We start from the raw sequence: 22,611 nt of genomic DNA on the forward strand, positions 1-22,611 counted from the left end.
AAAATAAAAGAAATAGATGAAGGCACTAAGAAATGGAAACACTCACTATTCATGAATTGAAGGAATGAATATAGTTAAAATGACGATCCTACCTAAAGCACTACATAGATTTAATGCAATAGCCATCAAAATTACCATATCACAATTAACGTTCTTAATGAACTTGGAACAAGTACTGCTAAAAATTTATATGTAGCAATAAAACTCCCAAAGAGCTAAAGCAATCATGAGGATGAAAAAGAGGCATCACATCCTCAGACTTTACATCAGAAAGCTGTAGTAATCAGGACTGTAGAGATAGTATAGTGTATAGAAGCTTATCTTGCACACAGGCAACCTGTGTTCAATCGTTGGCACCAGATATGGTTCATCCTCCAAACACCACCAGGAGTGATCCTGAACACAGAACCAAGAGAAAACCCTGAATACTGCTGCGTGTGGTCCACCCCCATCATTCAAAAAAGAAGTTATAGTAATCAAAACTGATACTAGAATAAAAGCAGTATTTCAGACCAATGGAATAGAACTGAATGTCTGGAAGGAATATCTCAGATGGGCAATTAATCTATGACAAAGGAATTGGGTCTATAAATGGAGCAAGGAAAGACTTCAAAAAATGCTACTGGGAAAAATGTTTGACCACATATCAAAAAAAGTTCAGATCTCTATATCATATTATGCACAAAAAATTCTAATTGAATCAAAGCCTCAATATTAGACCTGAATTTATAAAATACTTTAGTGAAAGCATTGGCATAACTTTCCATGCTATTGATTTCAGAGGAATCTTCAATAATTCCGGTCCTGTTTCTAAGAAAACAGAATAAAATAAATGGGGCTGCATCAAAGAAAAATGTTTTGCACTGTGAAAAGAAAAGATGACTAATATGAAAAGAGGTCATACTTCTGGGTAAAAATATTTGCTCACCATACACATAAGAGAAAAAGGATAATATAAAAATATATATGAAGTACTCACAAAATTTAACAACAACAAAAAAACACAACTCACAAAAAATGGGAAGAGAAAACAAACAGATGTTGGTCCAGAAAAGAGGTATGTTAGCCAACAGGCCTAGAAAAAAATGTTCAACATTACTGATTATCAGGATAAACAAAATAAGTGAGGAGAAACTCAACTGTGAGATAACTTCATTCGTATGTTGTATATAAAGAAATAAAGAGACTATATAATGTCCAGTGACAGCAATCCCTTAGACTCTAATAACGAATGTGGGAATACAGGGGCTGGAGAGATAGTACAGCAGGTAGGGCATTTGCCTTGCATGTGGCCCAACCGGGTTAAATCCCGGCATCCTATATGATCCTGAGCATCACTTGGAATAATTCCTGAGTGCAAAGACAGGGGTAATCTTTGAGCATCATCAGATGTGGTCCCAAAACAAACAAACAAACAAACTAACAAACAAACAAAATCCCCCAAAACTCCAAAAGTTGGAATATATGAGGAATGAATGAGAACCTTAAGATATCCACACTTTGTTGGTGGTGTGATATGTAAAGTTGTCTTGATCATACTTATAAACACTTACACTGTTGTAAAGAAATGAAAACATAAGAAAATCAAAACATTGATTTTTTTTTTTTGCTTTATGGGTCACACCTGGTGATGCACAGGGGTTACTCCTGGCTCTGCACTCAGGAATCACCCCTGGCGGTGCTCAGGGGACCATATGGGATGCTGGGATTTGAACCCGGGTCGGCTGCGTGCAAGGCAAACGCCCTACCTGCTGTGCTATTGCTCCAGCCCCAAAACATTGATTTTTCTTAAAATAAAAATATTTTATGCCACATAATAGTACTCCTAGGCATTTATTTGAAAGACAAGGAAATAATTATGTAAAAGGTTATTGCACCATCTATACATAGACAAAATAGGTTATCAAACTAAATATGATGTATTCATTTATTTATTCCATTTTCTGTGGAATACAGCTTTCATTAAAAAGAAAAAAGTGTGCTATAAAATGGATGGAGTTTAATGTAAGGAACTGAAAGACAATTACCAGATGGTCTCACTCATATGTGGAATGTAAATAACCAAAACAAATCAAATGCTGCCGAACACAAAAACTACATATTAGATTTGATGAAATCCATGATTATCAACAGAGGCACTGGGAAGTAGCGGTGGAAGAGTGGATAGAGGGGTCATTTTTATTGTGAGATGACACTAGGACCTTTGTTTTGGGCATGTTTAAAGCCAATAGGACTGACACCTACGACCTTGCCTGGTCAGGGTTGGTGGCCGAAAAAGAGACAAACATACAGAAGGAGACAAACATATAAGGACTGCCCCAAATTTTACAGGTGCCAGATCAGTCTTAAGTGAGATAACAGGCTGGCCATTTATTCAATATAATAGCACTCCCCCCACCACTGCTAGCTCTCAGCAAGTAAACCATTGTATAAGTTGACCGAGACATTAAGAATAGTTAGTAATCACATCAAAATTCAATAGGTACATGAAGAGTAGATACTGGGATATTTCACAATAGCCAACCAGCAAGCACCCTTAAATTATAAAGCCACAAACATTTCCTATTCTATATTTGCCTATGTTGCCCTCTAATTAAAAAGACCCTACACATTTTTTATACCATTCGTTTCTTTCTTAGCCGTGTAAAATTAGCAACCAAGGTAAAAAAGTAAAATGTGGTTGAGTCACAGAAACATAGAAAGGGAGAATTATTAATGCCAACATGAACAGAGCAGATGAGTGTGTTTTCCTTACTTCGTCTCTAAAATAGGTTAAGCATAGTATCTAGTTCATAGAGTTGTATAAAAAATAGCATGTGGTGAGGAGGAAGGCTCAAACATCATCTAAAGTAGAGAAGGTTGGGATCAGGGCGATATAAACAGAGAACTCTTTTCCATTATCACTCAGCTTCCTATTTTTCATATATCAGCTTTTTATGAGATAATCAGCATGACTCAGCCTCCTGGGTCTGGTCACTTCTAGGACGCTCAGGAGATCAGGTTTCTGAGACTGCAGAACTCAAGGCCCAGCCTGGAAAAAGGTTGAAAGTATCAAGGTAATGAATGCCATCCAGCCAAGCTTCTTAGTAGCCAGAAGTTAGCAGCTCCTAATGATTACCTTTACATTCCTAACCTATTCATACTTGCAAATGACAGGGGGTTAGAGAATAGGGCTGGGAAATCAATTTTAAAACTAGAAATATAAGGGAAAGAGAGAGAGAAGGTAGGAGGTGATTTGTTTCACTTTTCATGTTTCCAAAAAACAGGAATAATCCAGGACAACTTCCTCCTAATTGAAGCAATTTACCATAGAAAGATTTTTTGTGCTCCTGTTCCCCTGATTTTGAAACGGTTTGTGATTGGTCATTTATGGTATTTTCATCGTATCTGCAATGGAAACTATTTCTCTAATAGATAACTGGATCACTGGTTCTTGACAGTCCCCTTCATCATCCTTACCAAATATTTGCTAGGGGCCTCCTAAATTCCTGACCTTAGCTAATTTGGATAGGGATGATGGTGAAGATTAGAAGGAGGGAGGGTGCATAGAGGAAGAAAATTTAGCGAAGAAAGGATATATGACATGGGAAATCATGGTAGAGTGAGTGAGGTGAAGGTGGCTCAAAACCCTCACAGTTGGAAAATCTAAAAGGTCAACAGGTCTAATTCTGGATCAGAGGAGATCAAGAGACTGGGGTTGGAAAAGATCTCTCTCTCTCTCTCTCTCTCTCTCTCACACACACACACACACACACACACAGAGCTGATCAATTCTCACTAAGTAAATTCGGAGGAAGTAGTCCTGGGATATCCCTGTTCTGTCCCTAACTCCCTTGACACCATTATACCTTCCCTCTGCCAGTAGCTGCAAAAATCCTCCTCCTCCCCTTGTCTACTTCATGTGACTGTCTTCTTGTTTTCTTCCCCTGATTATGGTTTTATGTTTTTTTAAATAGTCATTTATTCTTACTCAAGAATTCATTTATCACTAAATCGTTGTTTCCTGCAGTTTCTTTCCTTCCTGTTTGTTTACAAAACTTGTCAACTTTATGAAAGCACCATAATCTGCAAAGGGATTCACCATTGAGTTTCAGACTTAAAATGTTCCAGCACCAATCCCACCGGTCGTGTCCGTTTTCCTCCACCAGAGTTCTGGGTTCCTTCCTTGCCCCTAGCCCCACACAATCCACCACCTCAAGAAATGTGCATTGCTTGTATTAAGTGTTGTTTTTCTCTCCTTGGTTTTCAGCCTTGTTTTTTATTGCCTCAGCCCAGTAATCTACTTTGGCAAGGAGAGAGACTTCCCAAGCAGTTCTGCATACCATCTCCTCCAACTCCTTCGAGGTCAAGGCCACCCTCAGGCCTAGCCTGCGGCAATTTCAGTTCAATTCCCCGCCCCAGTGCTCTTGCTCCTCGCAAGGCCGGTCTCCGCCCCCCATCCCCTCCCCCCCACGCGTCGCCTCCCAGCCTCAGTGTCAGTTTCTGCAGAGAGCTGTTGCTTTCCAATTTTTCAAGTGTTTGTTTGCTCCGAGTAGAAAGGAGGCGTTGGATCTCCACTCTCCGACAAACACACGCACACACGGCGAAGACTCGGACACGCCCATGTCTCAGACCCACTGACAAACTCGTCTTCCTTGGGGGGTCCCAAGTTCCGTGGGTCCCTAGCGCGATCAGCGAACCAGAGCCTTGACGGTGGCAAACTGGGAGTCATTTGAAGTGCTTCGAAAATAAACCTCCGAGAGCACACGGCCTGGGTGGTGACACATCCTTGGCCCCAGAGCGCTCGGGGACGCCCGGGGGGGGCGGGGGGAGCGGCCACCAGCGGGCGGGGCTTGGCGGGCCCCAGCCAGCCCCGGGCGCAGCGCGCAGCTGCTAGGACCCGCGTCGCCGCCCCGCCTCCGGGTCCCCGGCTAGGTGGAGGCGGCGCCTGGGGCTGATGACCTGCAGCCTGTGGCCACCCAGAGCCGCCGGGCCCCGGGCTGCCTTCCGGAGTTGAGCGGGGGGGGGGGGATGCAGCTGGCCCCCACCGGGGCCGGGCTGGCTTAAGGCTCGCAGGCAGGGGCCGCGGGCGGGGGGGGCCGCCGTTAAGGCCGGGAAGCCCATCGGGCCAGGGCGGGAGCAGACGTGGGCCCCGGCGGCCCCGGGCCCGGAGCGTGGGAGGGCCCTGCCAGGGCTGCCCACGGGGGGTGGAGCTGGGCGGGAGCCTCCTTCTTTGGAGCGCCGAGTGCCCTGTGCGTTCCGAGCAGTTTCTTTCAGGGGCTCGGAAACCGGGACGGGATGAGGAGCCGAAGTAATTCTGGCGTCCGGCTGGACGGGTACGCTAGGCTGGTGCATCAGACCATCCTGTGTCATCAGGTACGTTAAAGCGGTGCCTGGAACTGGGGGAGCGGTGTGCATGTGTGAGTGGCCGCGGCAGAGCCTTGTGTGTCCGCGCTGGCACCGTTAGCTACAAGCCCAAGAGCCCTGAGCATGGATCTGTACCTCCCCCTCCCCCCCGCCCCCCCGCCTTCATCCCGCCAACCCTCCCTCCAAGTCACAACTAGGTTGTTCTAGGGGCAGAATGGAGAGAGCGTTGAAGCTGTTGCGTTGTGTTGATTGACTGCCCCCCCTCCCCCATCCATCCCAGGTTTCCTCCCCTCTAGTCAAAGAAGGGGTAGGGGAACCTTTATGTTTATTAAGAATAGACTGTTGTGAAGATCTCATGTACCTTGGTAGACTGTTAATACATTTGTCCTACTCTTTCTGTGCTGTTTTCATTGGTAGTTCACTTTTTCTAACTGAAAAGTTATTTTTTCCCCCCTTACTGTTAGGAAGGGAAAGTTCAAGCCATTCCTGGCTTTGTAAGGCTTCTACCACCCCCTGCCCTTTATTCAGGGTCTCCTGTCCTTGCCCCCAGAATGAAGAGGTAATTAAAGTCAGTTGTGGGGAAGTCAAAGCCCAAAGTCCCTACGAAACCCATTTGATTCTGTTTCCTAATATGAACACCCTGTGGTTACCTGTCTGTATTCATACCTGTTTGTCCTAAATTTTTTTGGCCTTGTAGAACCCAGTGACCGGTTTGCTTCCAGCCAGCTTTGAGCAGAAAGATGCCTGGGTCCGGGATAATGTGTACAGCATCTTGGCTGTGTGGGGCCTGGGCCTGGCCTACCGCAAGAATGCAGACCTGGATGAGGATAAGGCAAAGGCCTATGAGTTGGAGCAGGTACTCGGAATTAAAGTACAAAGAAATTAGATGTGGTGTGTGGTTGGGAAAGTGAGGGGTGCTTTGAAGCAGGCTCTGTGCTCAGGAATCATATGCAGCGCTTGGGTTCAAACTGAGGTGGGCCGGGGGGGGGGGGGGGCTGGAGCGATAGCACAGCGGGTAGGGCGTTTGCCTTGCACGCGGCCGACTCGGGTTCGATTCCCAGCATCTCATATAGTCCTCTGTGCACCGCCAGGGGTAATTCCTGAGTGCAGAGTCAGGAGTAACCCCTGTGCATTGCCAGGTGTGACCCAAAAAGAAAAGAAAACAAAAACAAAAACAAAAAAACCAACCGGGGTGGGCCTGTGCAAGTATTACCTCTCTGGTATCTCTCTGGTCCAGTTATTATTTAAGGGCATTATTACTAATGCCCTTAAATTAAGTTTAATTTAATTAATTAAGTTAAGTTGTTATTATTACTATCTCTCTGGTCCAGTTATTATTTAAGAGCCCCAACATAGTGGGATTGCAGCCCTTGGTGAAAGGGCAATTTCACTATATTCTGTGCATCAGAAGGCTTTTTGTTTTCACCAAGCCATTATTAAGAGATACTTAAGTGCATCAGGAAAAAAAAATTGTTGGAGTTTTTGCCCTCACCCAGGAATTACAGACCTATTTTGTTGGCTTACAGAAATAATATACATAGGGCCAGAGAGGGAGTGGAGGAGGCAAGGTTAGATCACCCTGAGTCCTACTAATAGTGATCCCTGAGCACAGAGTGAGAAGCCCGAAGAACCACTGGGTGTAACCCCCAAAATAAAAGCAAAAAGGAATAATATATAATCATTATCAATATTTGTAGAACACAGAAGTGTTAAATTCCTTCACCCTCAACTCATGCATCTCACGCTACTGTTTTGTTGTTTTGATTTCAGTGTTATGTTTGTTTTGTTTTGCTAGAAATTATCAGTAGAATACTGGAAATCCCATGCCCAGTGCAATTTGACTAATTTGTGTTTCAGTACTACTAGGAGAAATAAGTTGTCACACTGTAGACCAATCATTTGGGAAAACTGGTATTTTTCTTTATGTGGTCCAGGTAGGAAGAATTTATCAAAGGAATGCAGAAAAATTGGGGAAACATTGAAATGCCCATTCTTAAAAATTTGTCTATGTTAAAACGTTTGTCATATATCCCAAAATATTTTTCATTGCAACCTCAGTAATAACCTTTGAAATATCCCCATATCATTGTGGCAATAAGAAATGTATTCCCAAAAGACGGAAATATTTCAGTAGGAATTCTTGAAATTCTCTAAGTTTCCATTGTGATTAAAACAGATTTCATTGTTAGGTCTCACTAATATTTTTCCCACATCTGACTCGATTAATTCATACCAGGGACCTGAAAATTGTCTCTTTAAATGATCAAAGAGGTAAATATTTTTGTCATTGTAGATCACATGTAGTCTCTGCCAATTACTCAACTCTCCTGTTACTGTGAAAAACAGTCAGAGACAATGCATAAATTAATAAGCATGGTTATATTCCAATCAGTTGTATGACTAAAGCAGGCAGTGAACTGAATAAGTCCCATTTCAATAATCAACTCGGCTTCTGTCTGAGAAATAATGTCAGTGTACATGTATTTATTCAGAGAATTCTGTATGAAAAGGGGACAAGGGTTTAGGTGTCTATTATGTCTTAGATTGAGAACAAAATTGACGCATATATGTTTTTACAACTGTCTATCTCGTAGGTGAGCTAAGTTTGGGACTGTGTTAAAGAGTGGATTTCTCAGAGACTTTGATGTAATGCAGTGCAACTTAAGATATGGCGGTGGATTTTCGAGCCTTTATATTATTTCCTGGTCTAGAGTCCTATAAAATGATGCCTGCAGCTACTTCCCTTGGTGTGGCACTATAAGGAGATTTTTTTCACTTGTGCATTTTGCTTTTTTGATACATGCATACTAAAGCTGTTGTTCCTTATAATTTTATTTAATCTGTCCCCTCCTTACTATATTCTTCTGTCACAACTCAGTCTAAATACTGTTGTGAAAACCACCTTTTAAAATTTTTTTTTTCTTTTTGGGTCACACCTGGCGATGCACAGGGGTTATTCCTGTCTCTGCACTCAGGAATTACCCCTGGCCGTGCTCAGGGGACCATATGGGATGCTGGGATTTGAACCCGGGTCGGCCGCGTGCAAGGCAAACGCCCTACCCGCTGTGCTATCTCTCCAGCCCCTGAAAACCACCTCTGGAGTATGACATTTTCATTATTAGTAATACTTCTGTGACTTTCATTTCCTTATAAGTAGAATTCCAACATTTCAAGTTGGTAGCAAGATTTTTTAGGGTTTACTTTGCATGCATTTTCAATATAACATAATTTTGATGCCTTACAATGTACCCCAGGTTCAGGACTTCCTTTAAAAGTCCTTTACTAATAACACCTGAATTTTTAAAAAAATTTTATTGAATCAGGCAATCACTGTGAGATAGTTATAAGCTTTCATGTTTGGGTTACCATCACACTGATCAAACACCCATCCCTCCACCAGTGCACATTCCCCACCATCAGTATCCCCAGTATACCCCCCCTTCTTCACCCTCCCCCTGCCTCTATGACAGACAATATTCCCCATACTCGCTCTCCACTTTTGGCCATTGTGGCTTGCAACACATATACTGAGAGGTCTACATGTTTGGTCCATTATCTACTTTCGGCACACATTTCCCATCCCGACTGATTCCTCCAGCCATCATTTTAGTTATCCTTTCTCTATTCCGTCTGCCTTTTCCCCTCTGCTCATGAAGCAGGCTTCCAGCTATGGGACAATTCTCATGACCCTTGTATCTACTGTTCTTGGGTGTCAGCCTCATATGATGTTATTCTATACTCCACAAATTAGTGAAGTCCTTCTATGTCTGTCCCTCTCTTTCTGACTCATTTAACTTAGCATGATCGTCTCCATATCTATCCATTTATAAGCAAATTTCATTACTTCATCTCTCCTAATAGCTGCATAGTATTCCATTATGTAGATGTACTTACGTTTCTTTAACCAGTCATCTGTTCTAGAGCATTTGGGTTGTTTCCAGATTTTGGCTATTGTGAACAGTGCTGCAATGAATATATAGGTACAGATGTCATTTCTACTGTGCTTTTTTGCATCCTCGGGATATACTCCCAGAAATGAATACCTGAAATTTGAGTAAGCTTTTACTGCATACTCTCATAATTAATTGTATTTTAGTATAACAACATCCTGTTAGTGATTTATAAGTGAACAAATGAATTAATTAGGTGGTGCCTGATGCCATTAATTCAACTTAGGTCTTGTGCCATTTGACCTGTCTTTTCAAATTTGGGGTGCAGAAAGATAGGACAATGGTAGGGCACTTGCTGGTGTGCAGCTTACCTAGGTTTGAAATCCACACCCCATATGGTCCTCTGAGCACTGTCAGGACTGATCACCGAGCACAGAGCCAGGAGTAAGCCCTGAGCACAACAGGGTGTGACCCAAAAACCAAGAGAAAAATTTCCTCCATGGAAGCCATGGACCTACAAATCTTTTTACTTTTGATGCCTGTTCTCTTCTAATCTAAACTATCTCTTTTTAAAGCCCAGCACTAATCTTATTTTTCTGTCTGTGCTTCTTACTCTCATAGATCACTCAGTTTTACACTGATCACTTCTTTCTCAGGACTAATTCTTGGAAGTTCTACATCACTTACAGTCTATGCTGTTCAACATCTTTCTTTTAGGAGGCTTTGCGTAATTGTAATGTTGTCAAGTCCTTTTATATGTACATATATATAATATCTGATATTCACAGAGAGATTAATATATAGATATCGTTGCATATAGTTATTGTGTAATCAGTTCCTGAATATATAGCTCTCACAGACCTCAAAAGGTTAGGTGAGGGCCAGGGAGATAGCTCAGAGGGCTGGAGTGCATTGCATCCTTTGCATGCTGGAGTCCTAGGTTCAGTCCCTGACACTGCGTGGTTCGTTCCCCTGGCACAACTGGGAGCAACACTGAGCATCTCACCTGAAAATGAAACAACAGGAATAGGCAAGGGTAATGTGTCACTTGGTGTAGTCAGAAGTCCTCATCTAAAACCCCTGTGATTCCGTCTACAGAACTGTGTTTTCCAAGTCTTATGCCTAAAACATTAATAGTGCTACTATTATATATATATATAATGATACCTCAAGAAGTGAGAAACTCTTAGAAAAAAACAGCATCACTGATTTATTAGTAGACATGTATGATTATTGCGAACTAGTGTAACATTACTTCAGAAAACAACCAGTTTAGCGCTGGGGATAGAACTTAGTGGAAGAGCACTTGTCTTGGTATGTGAAGTCTTGGGTTTGATCCCTGGCACTGCCAAACAAGTTTTTTTAAATTTTTTTTTATTTTTGCTTTTTGGGTCACAACCCAGTGATGCTTAGGGGTTGGTTACTCCTGGTTTTACACTCAGGAATTACTCCTGGCGGTGCTCGAGGTACCATATGGGATGCCGGGGATTGAACCCGGGTCGGCCGCGTGCAAGGCAAATGCCCTACCCGCTGTGCTATCGCTCCGGCCCCACAAGTTTTTTTTTTAAAGGAAAGAAAAGTAAAGAAAATGGCTAGTCTAAGAGAACACAAAGCTTGAGTATATCTCCTTATTCTTGTTTTCATGTTGCCTATTTTAATCTGATTGGAAGTTGGAACCTGAAGATAAAATGTGACATATATGACTGAAACCCAACCACAAACTTTGTAACTGTGCATCTCATGTTGATTCACTTAAAAATTAATTAAGATATTTAAAAAATGTCTGAGAGTGGCCATTTCAGGGGAGCAAAAGTGGATAGTAATCAAAAACCCTACACTGAGTCTGCGATCTCCAAGTTTTGCTGTTTAAGTTAAAGAAAATTTAGATGCGATAGTAAAGCCAAATAATAGAGTTGAGAGGATGTGACAGAAACCTGTGAATATGGTAGAACGGAATTCAGTTGAATAGAGTCTTCCTGCAGAGTGGAGTAAGTTAAATGCTTTTTGTAACGATACTCTAAAATATAGTTGCTTTCATTGGAATCAAATTAAAGAGATTTCTTGTAGGTTGCTGAAGTTATATTACTTCATAATAAATAATTCATGATTTTCTTTTTGCTTTTTGGGTCACACCTGGCGATGCTCAGGGGTTACTCCTGGTTCTGCACTCAGGAATTACCCCCTGGCAGTGCTCAGGGGACCATATGTGATGCTGGGAATCAAACCCGGGTCGGCAGCGTGCAAGGCAAACACCCTACCCGCTGTGCTATTCCTCCAGCCCCAAATAATTTATGATTTAAAGAGTGATAATATGTATTGCATGTTGTCTCTTCCCCTATCCCCTCCTCTCCTCTAATCTCCTGCCCTTCCTTGTTATCCCCTTTCTACTTATTCCCTTCATCTGTAAGATGAGTTTCTGTTTATAGACAAAAATTATCTAAGAAAAGAAAAATAATAAAAACACTTTTTATTATTCCTTCACTAATGAAAAGCTTTATAAATATTTGAAACATAATACTTAGACTTTTCGTGCCTGTTCCTTGTTGTCCCTCTTACTTATTTTGAAGGATTAACAGATGATGGGGCTCACAAGTAGATTAATTTTTTTCAGAGGTGTCCTGATACTACCTTTGAACCAGCAATACCTGAGTAAACTGGCTGGATTTCTTTTGTAATGTGAAAACAAAAAGCTTAGAAAAATGGAGAAGTTGTTTGGTGCTGGCTGTGTTCTTCCAAAATATGTTGCCTATACATATCACTGTTAATGGCCCCTTCTGATGTCATGTAATATAATTAATATAGTATGTTATTACTATACTATGTGATACTTATTGTTAATATACTTACTAGCATAGTCTAACTATAGTTACCATATAGAATTATAATGAAATTTTATTATCGCTAAGTCTTTTTATATCAGCTGTCTAGTTAATGTGCTAGGATTGGAAAAAAAATCTACATTTAAATTTCCAGAACAAATTGTAAACTGAGATTTTAAGACTATTGTGCTTTTTTGGTGGACAAAGGGTTGAGTTGTACCAGTAACTTCTCTTTATTCTTATTCTAAGTTGGAGTTCACTTTATTGTTTAGAAAATGTCCAGATAAAAGTTTCTGGAGATTCTGGCAGATGAAACTACTGATTTAGAAAAAATAAAAATGATGATGTTGTCTTTTCTAGGCCATCGGTCTTTCAGAATAGCCTCATAACTTTGTTTTTGAGCTGATTTGCCCCTTTCTCAAAGTAGAGTGTCCTCTAATAGTAAGACTGAGTTGTTCTTCCATAAACCTGTTAGAGTTTAGATGTAATTTTTTTACGTTAGTCATAAACTGTAGCTTTTGATTCCACTTTTAGCTGTAATCTGTTCTTCTGTGTACATATAAAGTGAATGCCATATAAATAGGGACCCAGGATAGGGTTACTGGTTCTCAAAAGGTCATGTACCAGCTGCAGTTGCTGAGTAAGTGTTCCTGCATCGAGGGATGTTTTTAACACTCATGTTTGCATTTATTTCTGCAGAGTGTAGTGAAGCTAATGAGGGGATTGCTGTACTGCATGATCAGACAGGTATGGTATGATTAAGAGCTCCCTCTAACAAATGCACATAGATAACACCTAACAATTAAAAAAAATTCGTCATTACTGTACATGCAATTATGTATATTGTATCAAAGGCAATGCTGTAATATAAGCCATTCTGTAAAACCCTTGGTACAAAAAGAATATTAGACGTTTTAGAATTTAAAAGTTCATACAATACATATATTGTATATGTATTACAGTATACTGTGCAGTGCTCTGGACTGGGCCAAAGTAGCACTTTATCATCAAAACATTAACACTTCCATATGAAAACATGCATTTTCAATTAAGCAGAATAAATAAAGACTACAAATAGTCCCATATTACTTTAAATCCTGTGATGTCACCAAATAAATTTTGGTGTAAAACATGGGGGAAAAATCTTTTCAAAATTGTTGTAGATTTACGATTGGAGTGAAAGGACCAGGAGTTCTTTCCTTACATTAATTTGCATTTTCCAGACCTGTAATTCAGGAAAGATTGAGTATTCTATCATGCATAGATTAAAAGTTCCTTCTTTGTGAATTGCCCATTTCCTATTTGATATTGGTGGTGGAGGGCCCTTGTTTCTTGTTTATAAGAGGACTTCCTTTACATCATGGATATTAATTTTTTGTAATGTAACACTGCAAATATTTTAGTAGCCTGTAGTTTATAATTTGGGTTTATTTATTTTTACCCATTTGAAAGTATTTTACTAAATAAAGTTTCACATTTAATTTAGGAGATCTCAGTACCCATTGAGCACATTGAATAGGAACTGGTTTCTTGAGATCAAGGCTATATTTTATTAGTAGGAATTGAGACTCCAATTACTAGAGTGATCATTCACAGGCACATAACAAGTCCAAGGTAGAAAGGAACCAACTTTACACTTCTAAACTTATTTTTTCTGACGTCTGAACTTTTTTTTGTTTTTTGTTTTTTTTTTGGTTTTTGGGTCACACCCGGCCGATGCACAGGGGTTACTCCTGGCTCATGCACTCAGGAATCACTCCTGGCGGTGCTCAGGGGACCATATGGGATGCTGGGATTCGAACCCAGGTCGGCCGCATGCAAGGCAAACGCCCTATCCGCTGTGCTATTGCTCCAGCCCCTGATGTCTGAGCTTTTTATCACTGCTGTTGCACCGACTTATGGCCTGTCATAGTTAATTACCTCACCCCTCTTTGCTTTTGAAAATAATTTTTACATTTGCATTTTCTGCCTTACAAAATATGCTTAAAATCAATCAAGTCATAACAATATTTAATGGTTTTACCAGAGTATTACCAGGTGTAGCCCTGGAGGCCCCTGATTACCTCTGGGGTGACTTGGTTACATAATACAAGGTCCAACACCACTCTAGCCTCCTGCCCTCACATCCCCAATTGTCCAAGAATTTGTGGGAGAGGCCCTCACGACCCCCTATACATAAAATAAAGATTTAATAGTTACCATTATATATATCAGATATACACAAATCAAGTATATTTTATCCTTTGTATATTTCCTTTCTGCCTTCTGTTTGCATATTTATTTCAGTTTATTTTTTCACTTGATGCATTTTTCCCCAATCCTTTTCATTGCTCTTTGAAAATATGACCTTTGTTCTAATTTCCCCCAAATTCCTATCTCCGTTTCATGAACAAATATGTCTTTTCCACAACTCATTTGTCTCTTACAAAGCTCTTTTCATTATATCACTGTGAATCTTAATGTGGCAAAACAAGTATTTAAAACACAAGAGTGAGAATACTGCACAGGAAACACCTGGCTTAACTGATATTATTTGCTAAATAAATTGCATAAAGAAAAAAGCAGCAGCACCGGTCATCTTTTTACTTGTATTAGTGTAGAGCAAAAGACGTACCAGTGCATTTTAAATATGTTCACAGTTACCTGTAACTAAATACATTGCTATGTGTTAGAGTACTATGAAAGTATGACATGTGGATTAATTTTGCTGCATATCCTTTTGCTGTTTTTGTTTTCTCCAGGTGGATAAAGTAGAATCCTTCAAGTATAGTCAGAGTACCAAGGATAGCCTTCATGCCAAGTATAACACCAAAACTTGTGCCACAGTAGTGGGTGATGACCAGTGGGGACACTTGCAGTTGGATGCTACTTCCTTATACCTGCTCTTCCTAGCGCAAATGACTGCCTCAGGTCAGTACAAGGACAGAAGTTTTAGGAAGCCACAAAAGTGTGAAGCACTCCATCCAGCACATGTGGCTTTATCAAGGTGTTGACATACATATTTATGCATATCCGAAATATCCTTTTACATATTTGTGTATAATGTCATACAATGTCATAAATAACATACATATTTACACTGCTCAGAGATGGACAATGGGAGCGTATTATTTTGAAAATTTTCTATGAGAAAAAACCTTTAGAGTCTAGCTAATGTTCTTGTACATTGAACAAAATGTGGGGTATGAGTAATATTTTTTAAAATTGAGAGCCAGGAAAGCCAGTATAGATTTTCTTCGAATTTTTTTTTATCTTTTATTAATTCTTAGATATTATGAGATGGGAAAGGAGGGAGGGCTTATTGCTTGTTTTCATACTGTGAACTGATAATTCTGTAATTTATAGTAATATAAATTTAATTATCTACTATATACTATGCTTTGTGACTGTATTATAAACAAGGTATATCTACAGGCATCTAAATTATATTAAGGGCCAGGTACAGAGATTAAAGACTTATTGCAGCCAACTTAGGCTTGATTCCCAGTACTACATATTCGCCGACTATGTCCAAATACATGGATGAGGACTGTACCAGGGAGCCCCTGGGTGTGTCCTTGGTGTCCCCTAGCACTAGCAAGGTGGTAAGGATTATTCCCAGCACCTCAGGGCCTAATAGTACTTCATCTTCAACTACTCACATTGAACCAACAACCAGGCTGGACAAGATTCACAGAGTTGGTCCCCTTGAGCCTCCTGAGCACCATTTGGGAGACCCAGAAATAAAAATAACTAACTAATATTAAGGGGATTAGGGAGTCAGAATTCATATGTCGATTTTTGCATAATGAACCCTTTCCCGAGAGTTTTATTCTACTATTGGATCTTTTTTTTTCTTTTTGGGTCACACCTGGCGATGCACAGGGGTTACTCCTGGCTCTGCACTCAGGAATCACCCCTGGCGGTGCTCAGGGAACCATATGGGATGCTGGGAATCGAACCCGGGTCGGCCGCGTGCAAGGCAAACGCCCTACCCGCTGTGCTATTGCTCCAGCCCCCCATTGGATCTTTAATCTGAAAAACAAAAGTGTAAGAAATAATTCGAATTTTTTGTCTTCTCTGAATTAGAGGAAATCTTAGTACTAAGATTATTAGGTCTGGGAATTTCCCAGAATACACTACGTTTTTTTGTATTAATAAATACTTGGTGATCAACCATTCTCGGTCCATGGAAAGCACATTTCTCCAGTGCTGAGTAACATCCTTGAAGTAAAAAACTTGTTACTCACCTTTTTCCACCCTTTGAAAATCAATTTTCCAATTGTACCTGCCTGCCTTATAAATACCGTAGAGGTTTCACACTGAAAGGGGCAAGATAAAGAGACAAGAGGTAACCACCTAAGCCAAACATTCCCAGATGACAGTCAAAGAGAAATGTCCACAATCTACTCTAGAATATTCTCACAGAAATGTTTGCCTGGGTCCAGAAAGATAAAGCAGGGTGAAGGCCCTTGCCTTGCATGGCCAACCCTTGGTTCTATCCCTTGCACTGCAGAGGCCCCCTGAGCATTGTTTGGAGTCATCCTTGAGCACAGGGCCAGGAGTAAGCCCCAAGAATTTTTTGGTGTGACCCAAAAACCAAAAAGGAAGAAAGAAATGTTTGTCTGGGTGAGAGGCTAGAGAATAGAAAGCTTCATGGCTCTTCCCCAAAGAACTGCTTTTATTTGGAACAGAGTCAAACTCAAGGAACACTCTGCCCTTGAAAACAATGGAGAATTTGATTCTAAGCAGTTACAAGAAGGCTCACAGCTCAGTAACAGCAACAAACTGGCCTATAGATAAGCAAGGAGTTTTAGCAAAGAATCAAGGAAAGAGATAAAAAAAAGAGTCCTAGAGGAATTGGAAAAAGTCCAAAACTCGTCTCAGAGTCCATCTCAAATGGGACGTGAGCTTAAATGGATGGGACTGTGGAGAAATTTGTGCATTTTATGAAATAATAATGTCTATCAAGTGGCTGTTAGTGAAAATTAATAACTGGGTATGATACTAAGGGAGGCGGACGCCACAAAGAACAGGGAAAGAGATAGTTGACAAAAGTAAAAATACAGTCTTCCTAAGATGACAGCGTGTGTGCCCAAGTATACCATTTGAAGAACAACAATATCAGAGCCTGCTTACTATGGGGAAATTATGTCTTACTGAAAAAGATTTTCTGAGCCAACACAAGAAAAAAAGCAGCTAACAAAAACTCCCTGAAAAAGGAATTATATGTTGAATTTAGGAAACAAAGACTTCACAGCCATTACGCTTAAGGAAGTAAAGGGATATGGCGAAAGCTATTTTACCAAATAGAGAGTATGAGAACAAAAAGCTATGAAGTAATAAAGTCAGAGGACTTGTAAAAAACTGGCAAGGCCGGAGAGATAGTTCAGAGGGTAAGGTGCTTGCTTTGTTCTCATCTGAACCAGTTTAACCCTGGCATAATTTATGGTCCCCCATAATTTATGGTCACCACCAGCAGTGATCCCTGAGTGCAAAGTCAGGAGAAAGCCCTGACCAACATTGGGTGTGGCCCCCCAAAAACCAAAAACATAACCAAAAATAAAAGAAATTTCAAGAAAGAGTGTTACATTTTTGAAAGAGCAATCATTCAAAAATATGATAAAAACCAAAAAAAAATGATAAAAACCTTCCTCAAAAATTTAAAACTGAGAAAATCCATTGCAAGTAAACCTACTTCCCATGAGTTTGTGGAAGTTCTTTAGACTGATAAAAGGTCACCCTGCACAGTAATTTGAATTACCAGAAAAATATGGACCACCGGTAACATTATGAAATAAAAATATCGATCACTGGTAACATTCTGAAATACATTGTACATTAAAAATTATCTAAAAATCAACCATAATTATATAGAATAATACAATTATATTACAATAGCATATTTAAATGTAGTACTGTTGACAGTAACAACTAAAGAAGTCTATAAAAACAAAGCTATATTGAATTCAGAAATTACACCAGATGGTAGCATACATGGTCCAGAAGAACCAGTGAAGAAATTAATTCAAATGTTAACATAAATTATGAAATAATTATGGAACAATTTTTTTTTAACTTGCAGACATTATAAATCAATAATTTCATAATTATAATAGTCATTGTAATGGTTGAATTTGTTACATATCACTGTATCACTGTTATCCCGTTGCTCATCGATTTGCTTGAGCGGGCACCAGTAACGTCTCTATTGTGAGACTTGTTGTTTCTGTTTTTGGCATATTGAATACGCCACAGGTAGCTTGCCAGGCTCTGCTGTGCGGGCGAGATACTCTTGGTAGATTGCTGGGCTCTCCGAAAGGGGCAGAGGAATTGAACCCAGGTCGGTCACGTGCAAGGCAAACACCCTGCCCACTGTGCTATCACTCCAGCCCGTTACATATATATTAAAAAAAATTAAAAAGATATTCCCACAGAAACAATAAGAAAGCTAGGAAGCTAGAATAGTTAAACTAATATCAGAAAAATATAGACTTTAAAATAAAAACTTAGTAGGGTTAAAAAGGGCATTTTTATTATCTTTTCTTATTGAGGTTGTTAAATTATATTTGCAAAATTGCTGCACCAATTAATTCCTCCACCACTGTTTCAAGATCCCTCCACCGTTATCCCACAGTCCTTTCTTTTGTTTTGGCTTTTTGGGTCACACCCAGCGATTCTCAAGGGTTACTCCTGACATCGCTTGGGGCACCATATGGGATTCTGGGGATCGAACCCTGGTTGGCCATGTGCAAGGCAAACAAACCTCCTATCCGCTATGCTATCACTTTGGCCCCAATCCACCCACAGTCCTTTCTCACTACACTGCTCATTGTTTCCGTGATCAATTTTATTGATCATGTCTCAAGATTTCTTTTCATTGGGGATTGTTTAATTCCTTTCTCCATTCTAAAAGAGTATGTTTTAGAATGATTAAAGGGTTAATTCCTTGAAAATTTTATAACAATTAAAAACAGACATTACCAATACATTGCTGGCCGGAAAAGAAAAAAAATTGGCAGAATTGAAGGCAGAAAAATAATAATAATAATTTAATCATGCCTGGAAATATAAGTACTTCATTTTCCATAATCTATATAACTAGGTCAGTAAGGATACAGAAAACTTAAACCAAGTAAACCTAGCACACATTTAACATATAACACATTATTGTTGAATAGTTTATTCAACAGCATAATACATATTCTTTCCAAATATTCATTGAAATTTTTCAGCATAAACTATATGTTGTTCATAACATAAGCCTCAATAAATACAAAATAATTCAAATTACATAAACTATCTTGTGTGTTTATAATGTAATATTTGAACTGATTAACATAAACTTGGGAAGCCCACAATATATAAAGCAGTCTTACATAACTAGTGAGTCAAAGAAGAATGACAAAAGAAATTAAAAAACTTGGGGGCTGAGAGACAGTACAGCAGGTAAGGCTCTTGTTTTGCATGTGGCAGTCTCAGGTTTGATGTCTGGCATCACAGATGGTCCCCTTGAACATCACCAGGAGTGATCCCCAATCCTAGAGCCAGGAGTAAGGACAGCACTAGCAGGTGTGGCAAAAAAAAAACCACCTAAAAAATCCCCAAACCAGAAAACCAACCCCACAACAAATAATGAAAGAAAAAGCTTTGTACAGAATACCCAGATTATGGAAATATATGGAAAACCAGGAAAGGTGTTAATTAGAGAAATGTATAGAATATGAAAAGACCTAAAATATTTCATTTTTTTACAATGTGTAAATTATTCTAGTAGAGGTACAATGTTACCACACCATGCCCACTAAAAGCGTGCAGTTAATCTTCTAGAGGATTATAACCCTTCCCTTCCTTTGCCCACACCCTCCTCACTTAGTAATTTCAATTCTGTTCTCAGAGCCTATGGGTTTGATTTTATCAGACTTTATATATTTTCTTGATTTGTTATTTATATGCCATGTATTAGTGCAGGGGCTGGAGCGAAAGCACAGTGGTAGGGTGTTCGCCTTGTACGCGGCCGACCCGGGTTTGATTCCTCCACCCCTTTCGAAGAGCCCGGCAAGCTACCAAGAGTATCTCGCCCGCATGACAGAGCCTGGCAAGCTACTTGTGGTGTATTTGATATGCCAAAAACAATAACAACAAGTCTCAAAATGGAGACGTTACTGGTGCCCATTCGAGCAAATCCATGAGCAATGGGATGACAGTGATACAGTGACAGTGATGTATGAGTGCAGGATCTTTTGTTTTTTCTCTGTGACTCATTTCATTTAACATGATACCCTTCCGTTCTACTAATGTTGTTAAAAAATGTATGACTGCATGTTTTCGCATAGGTCTGTAGTATTCTATTATGTATTTATACCACAACTTTATCCACTCATTTGTTGTTGGGTAGTTGTGTTGTTCTAGATCTTGGCTATTGGTGCTGCAGTGAATATTAAGTGTGCACTTTTTTCAGGCTTGTGGTTTTGTGTTCTTTGATAAATTATCTGGGTTGAATTGCTAAAACATCATATTTCCATTTTTCGGAAGGTTTTCATACTGTTTTTATAGAGGCCATTTACATTCCAATTAATAGTGAATGAAGGTTCTTTTCTCTGTTGTTTTAGCCCTTTGACATAGGCCATTCTTGTTGGTGTGACATGATACCTTATTGTCCTTTTGATTTTTAGTTCCCTGATAATTAGTAATGACGATCATTTTTGTGTCTGTTTGTTGACCATCAGTGTTAGTATGTCTTTTTTGGAGAAGTGTTCAGTTCTTCTTTCCATATTTTGATGGAGATGTTATGGTGAATGCCAGATATTAGCTTTTTGTGAAATATATGGTGTGTATATATTTTCTCATTCTACACAGTGTCACTTTTAGAGGTAGATTCTTTCACAGAAGAATTTTCTACTTAGTTTGATGTAATCAAATAACTTTCTTAGTTTGATGAAATCCCATTTATTTTTGTTTTCTGTGCCGATGAAGTTGAATCACTGAAGGAATCACTGAAGCTAATATTATGTAGTATTTGGCCTATATGCTCTTTGTTTTAAACATTTTATTTTCATAAGGTTATTCACATTGATTGATTACATTCAATATTTCAACACCAGTCCCACCAATATTACACCTTCCCACTACCATTCAAGCTTGTCTGCCAGGGGAAGATCATATATAATTTATTTTCTATTGCTTATTATATGAGTATCATGAGAAGTTGTGCGGCCGCAAAAGTGGCTGCATGCTTCTGGAATTCTAAAATTGTAAATGGTTGGGCTTCAGAGACAGAGACATCTCTGTAGGCAGCTAATCCATTTTGATATTCATTTTGGAGTCTCTGGATCAAGGTCGTTGCTGAGCTGAGATGGTGCCTGGAGGTATATCAGGACGTGACAGCCAGGACCCTAAGTGGGCGGGGAGATGGGAAGAGCCATCTGTTTTCACTGCCGCCATGTGGCCTGAAGTCTTAGTCCTGAACCCGAGTACCTGGGTTTTGCTTCTGGAAGCTCGCGTCCATCAGGGCTTCATCTAGTGTGGGTGGAGCTAGGACACCCGCTCCATCTAAGGTGCCCCAATGGAATTGGCTCGGTACATGGTCCATCTCTCAGGCAAGCAGCTGTCTTCTGGGATTTCTATATGATCTATATTGTTCTTCGGTGTGCTTTATGGATTCCTATCCAACATTCAGGTCTTTAATCACATTTTGAATAAACTTTAGTACATAGTGTCAGATAGCGAACCAACTCAGTCTTTTCATATGGCTAACCATTTTCCCTAGACCATTTATTTAAGAGGCTTTCCTTTTTCTATTTTGTATTTTTGTCCCTTTTGTTGTAAATTATTTGTTTATATGTCTGAGGGTTTATATTTGGGCACTCAGCTATATTCGTTGACTTGAGTCTGCTTTTATTCAAGCGTTGCTCTGTTTTGATTAACGCAGATTTATAGTATAGCTAAAGGTAGAGTATAGGGGTTAAGGTACATACGTTGCATAAGGCTGACCCCATGCATTGATCTCTGGCACCAAATGGTCTCCAGAACATTGCTAGGAATAGCCATGGTGGCTCCTGAGCATCACCAGTGGAACTTGGGTAATCCCCAACATTTTAGTCCTTCATACCACCACAGCACTAATTCTCTGGTCCTTACATTGAGCCACCAGACTCCTTGGCTAAGTACCAAGTGTGGCATATAGACTCCCTGAATACCCGTCTGTAGGCATAAAATAAAATAAAACAAAGTGGGGACCGCAATACCTCCCTCTTTCTTTCTCCTCAGAATACTTTTGGCTATCCCGGGAGGTTTTGATTTCATACAAGCATTGCTATTATTTAGGGTATGTCCTTAAATAATGCCATTGGATTTCTTGATAGGGATTGCATTGAATTTTATAATGTTGTGGGTAGAACGGTAATTTTAACAATTTTAATTCTTCCAATTCTTAAACATGGAGTATTTTTCCATTACCTTGTGTCTGCTTCTGTTTCTTATGATAATTACATAATAATAATTTTAATACATTCAAAATTTATCTCTCTAGTTGAGTCCTAGGTTCTTGGTTTTCAAATGCAGTTGTAATTGAGATT

General features: G+C 39.8%; 1 protein-coding gene across 1 annotated transcript in view; it reads left to right on the forward strand.

Moving 5' to 3' along the window:
* The first annotated feature begins 5,022 nt into the window (after nt 1-5,022).
* PHKA1 (phosphorylase kinase regulatory subunit alpha 1) overlaps nt 5,023-22,611 on the forward strand; it is a 167,791-nt gene continuing 150,202 nt past the window's right edge. Inside the window, exons 1-4 of the mRNA XM_055121487.1 lie at nt 5,023-5,355; nt 6,044-6,202; nt 12,755-12,802; nt 14,797-14,965. Of these exons, the coding sequence (XP_054977462.1) occupies nt 5,278-5,355; nt 6,044-6,202; nt 12,755-12,802; nt 14,797-14,965 (454 nt within the window). The 5' untranslated portion in view covers nt 5,023-5,277. The remainder of the gene's footprint in view (nt 5,356-6,043; nt 6,203-12,754; nt 12,803-14,796; nt 14,966-22,611) is intronic.

Source organism: Sorex araneus, chromosome X, assembly GCF_027595985.1.
Source record: "Sorex araneus isolate mSorAra2 chromosome X, mSorAra2.pri, whole genome shotgun sequence".
In the NCBI taxonomy this organism is placed as follows: domain Eukaryota; kingdom Metazoa; phylum Chordata; class Mammalia; order Eulipotyphla; family Soricidae; genus Sorex; species Sorex araneus.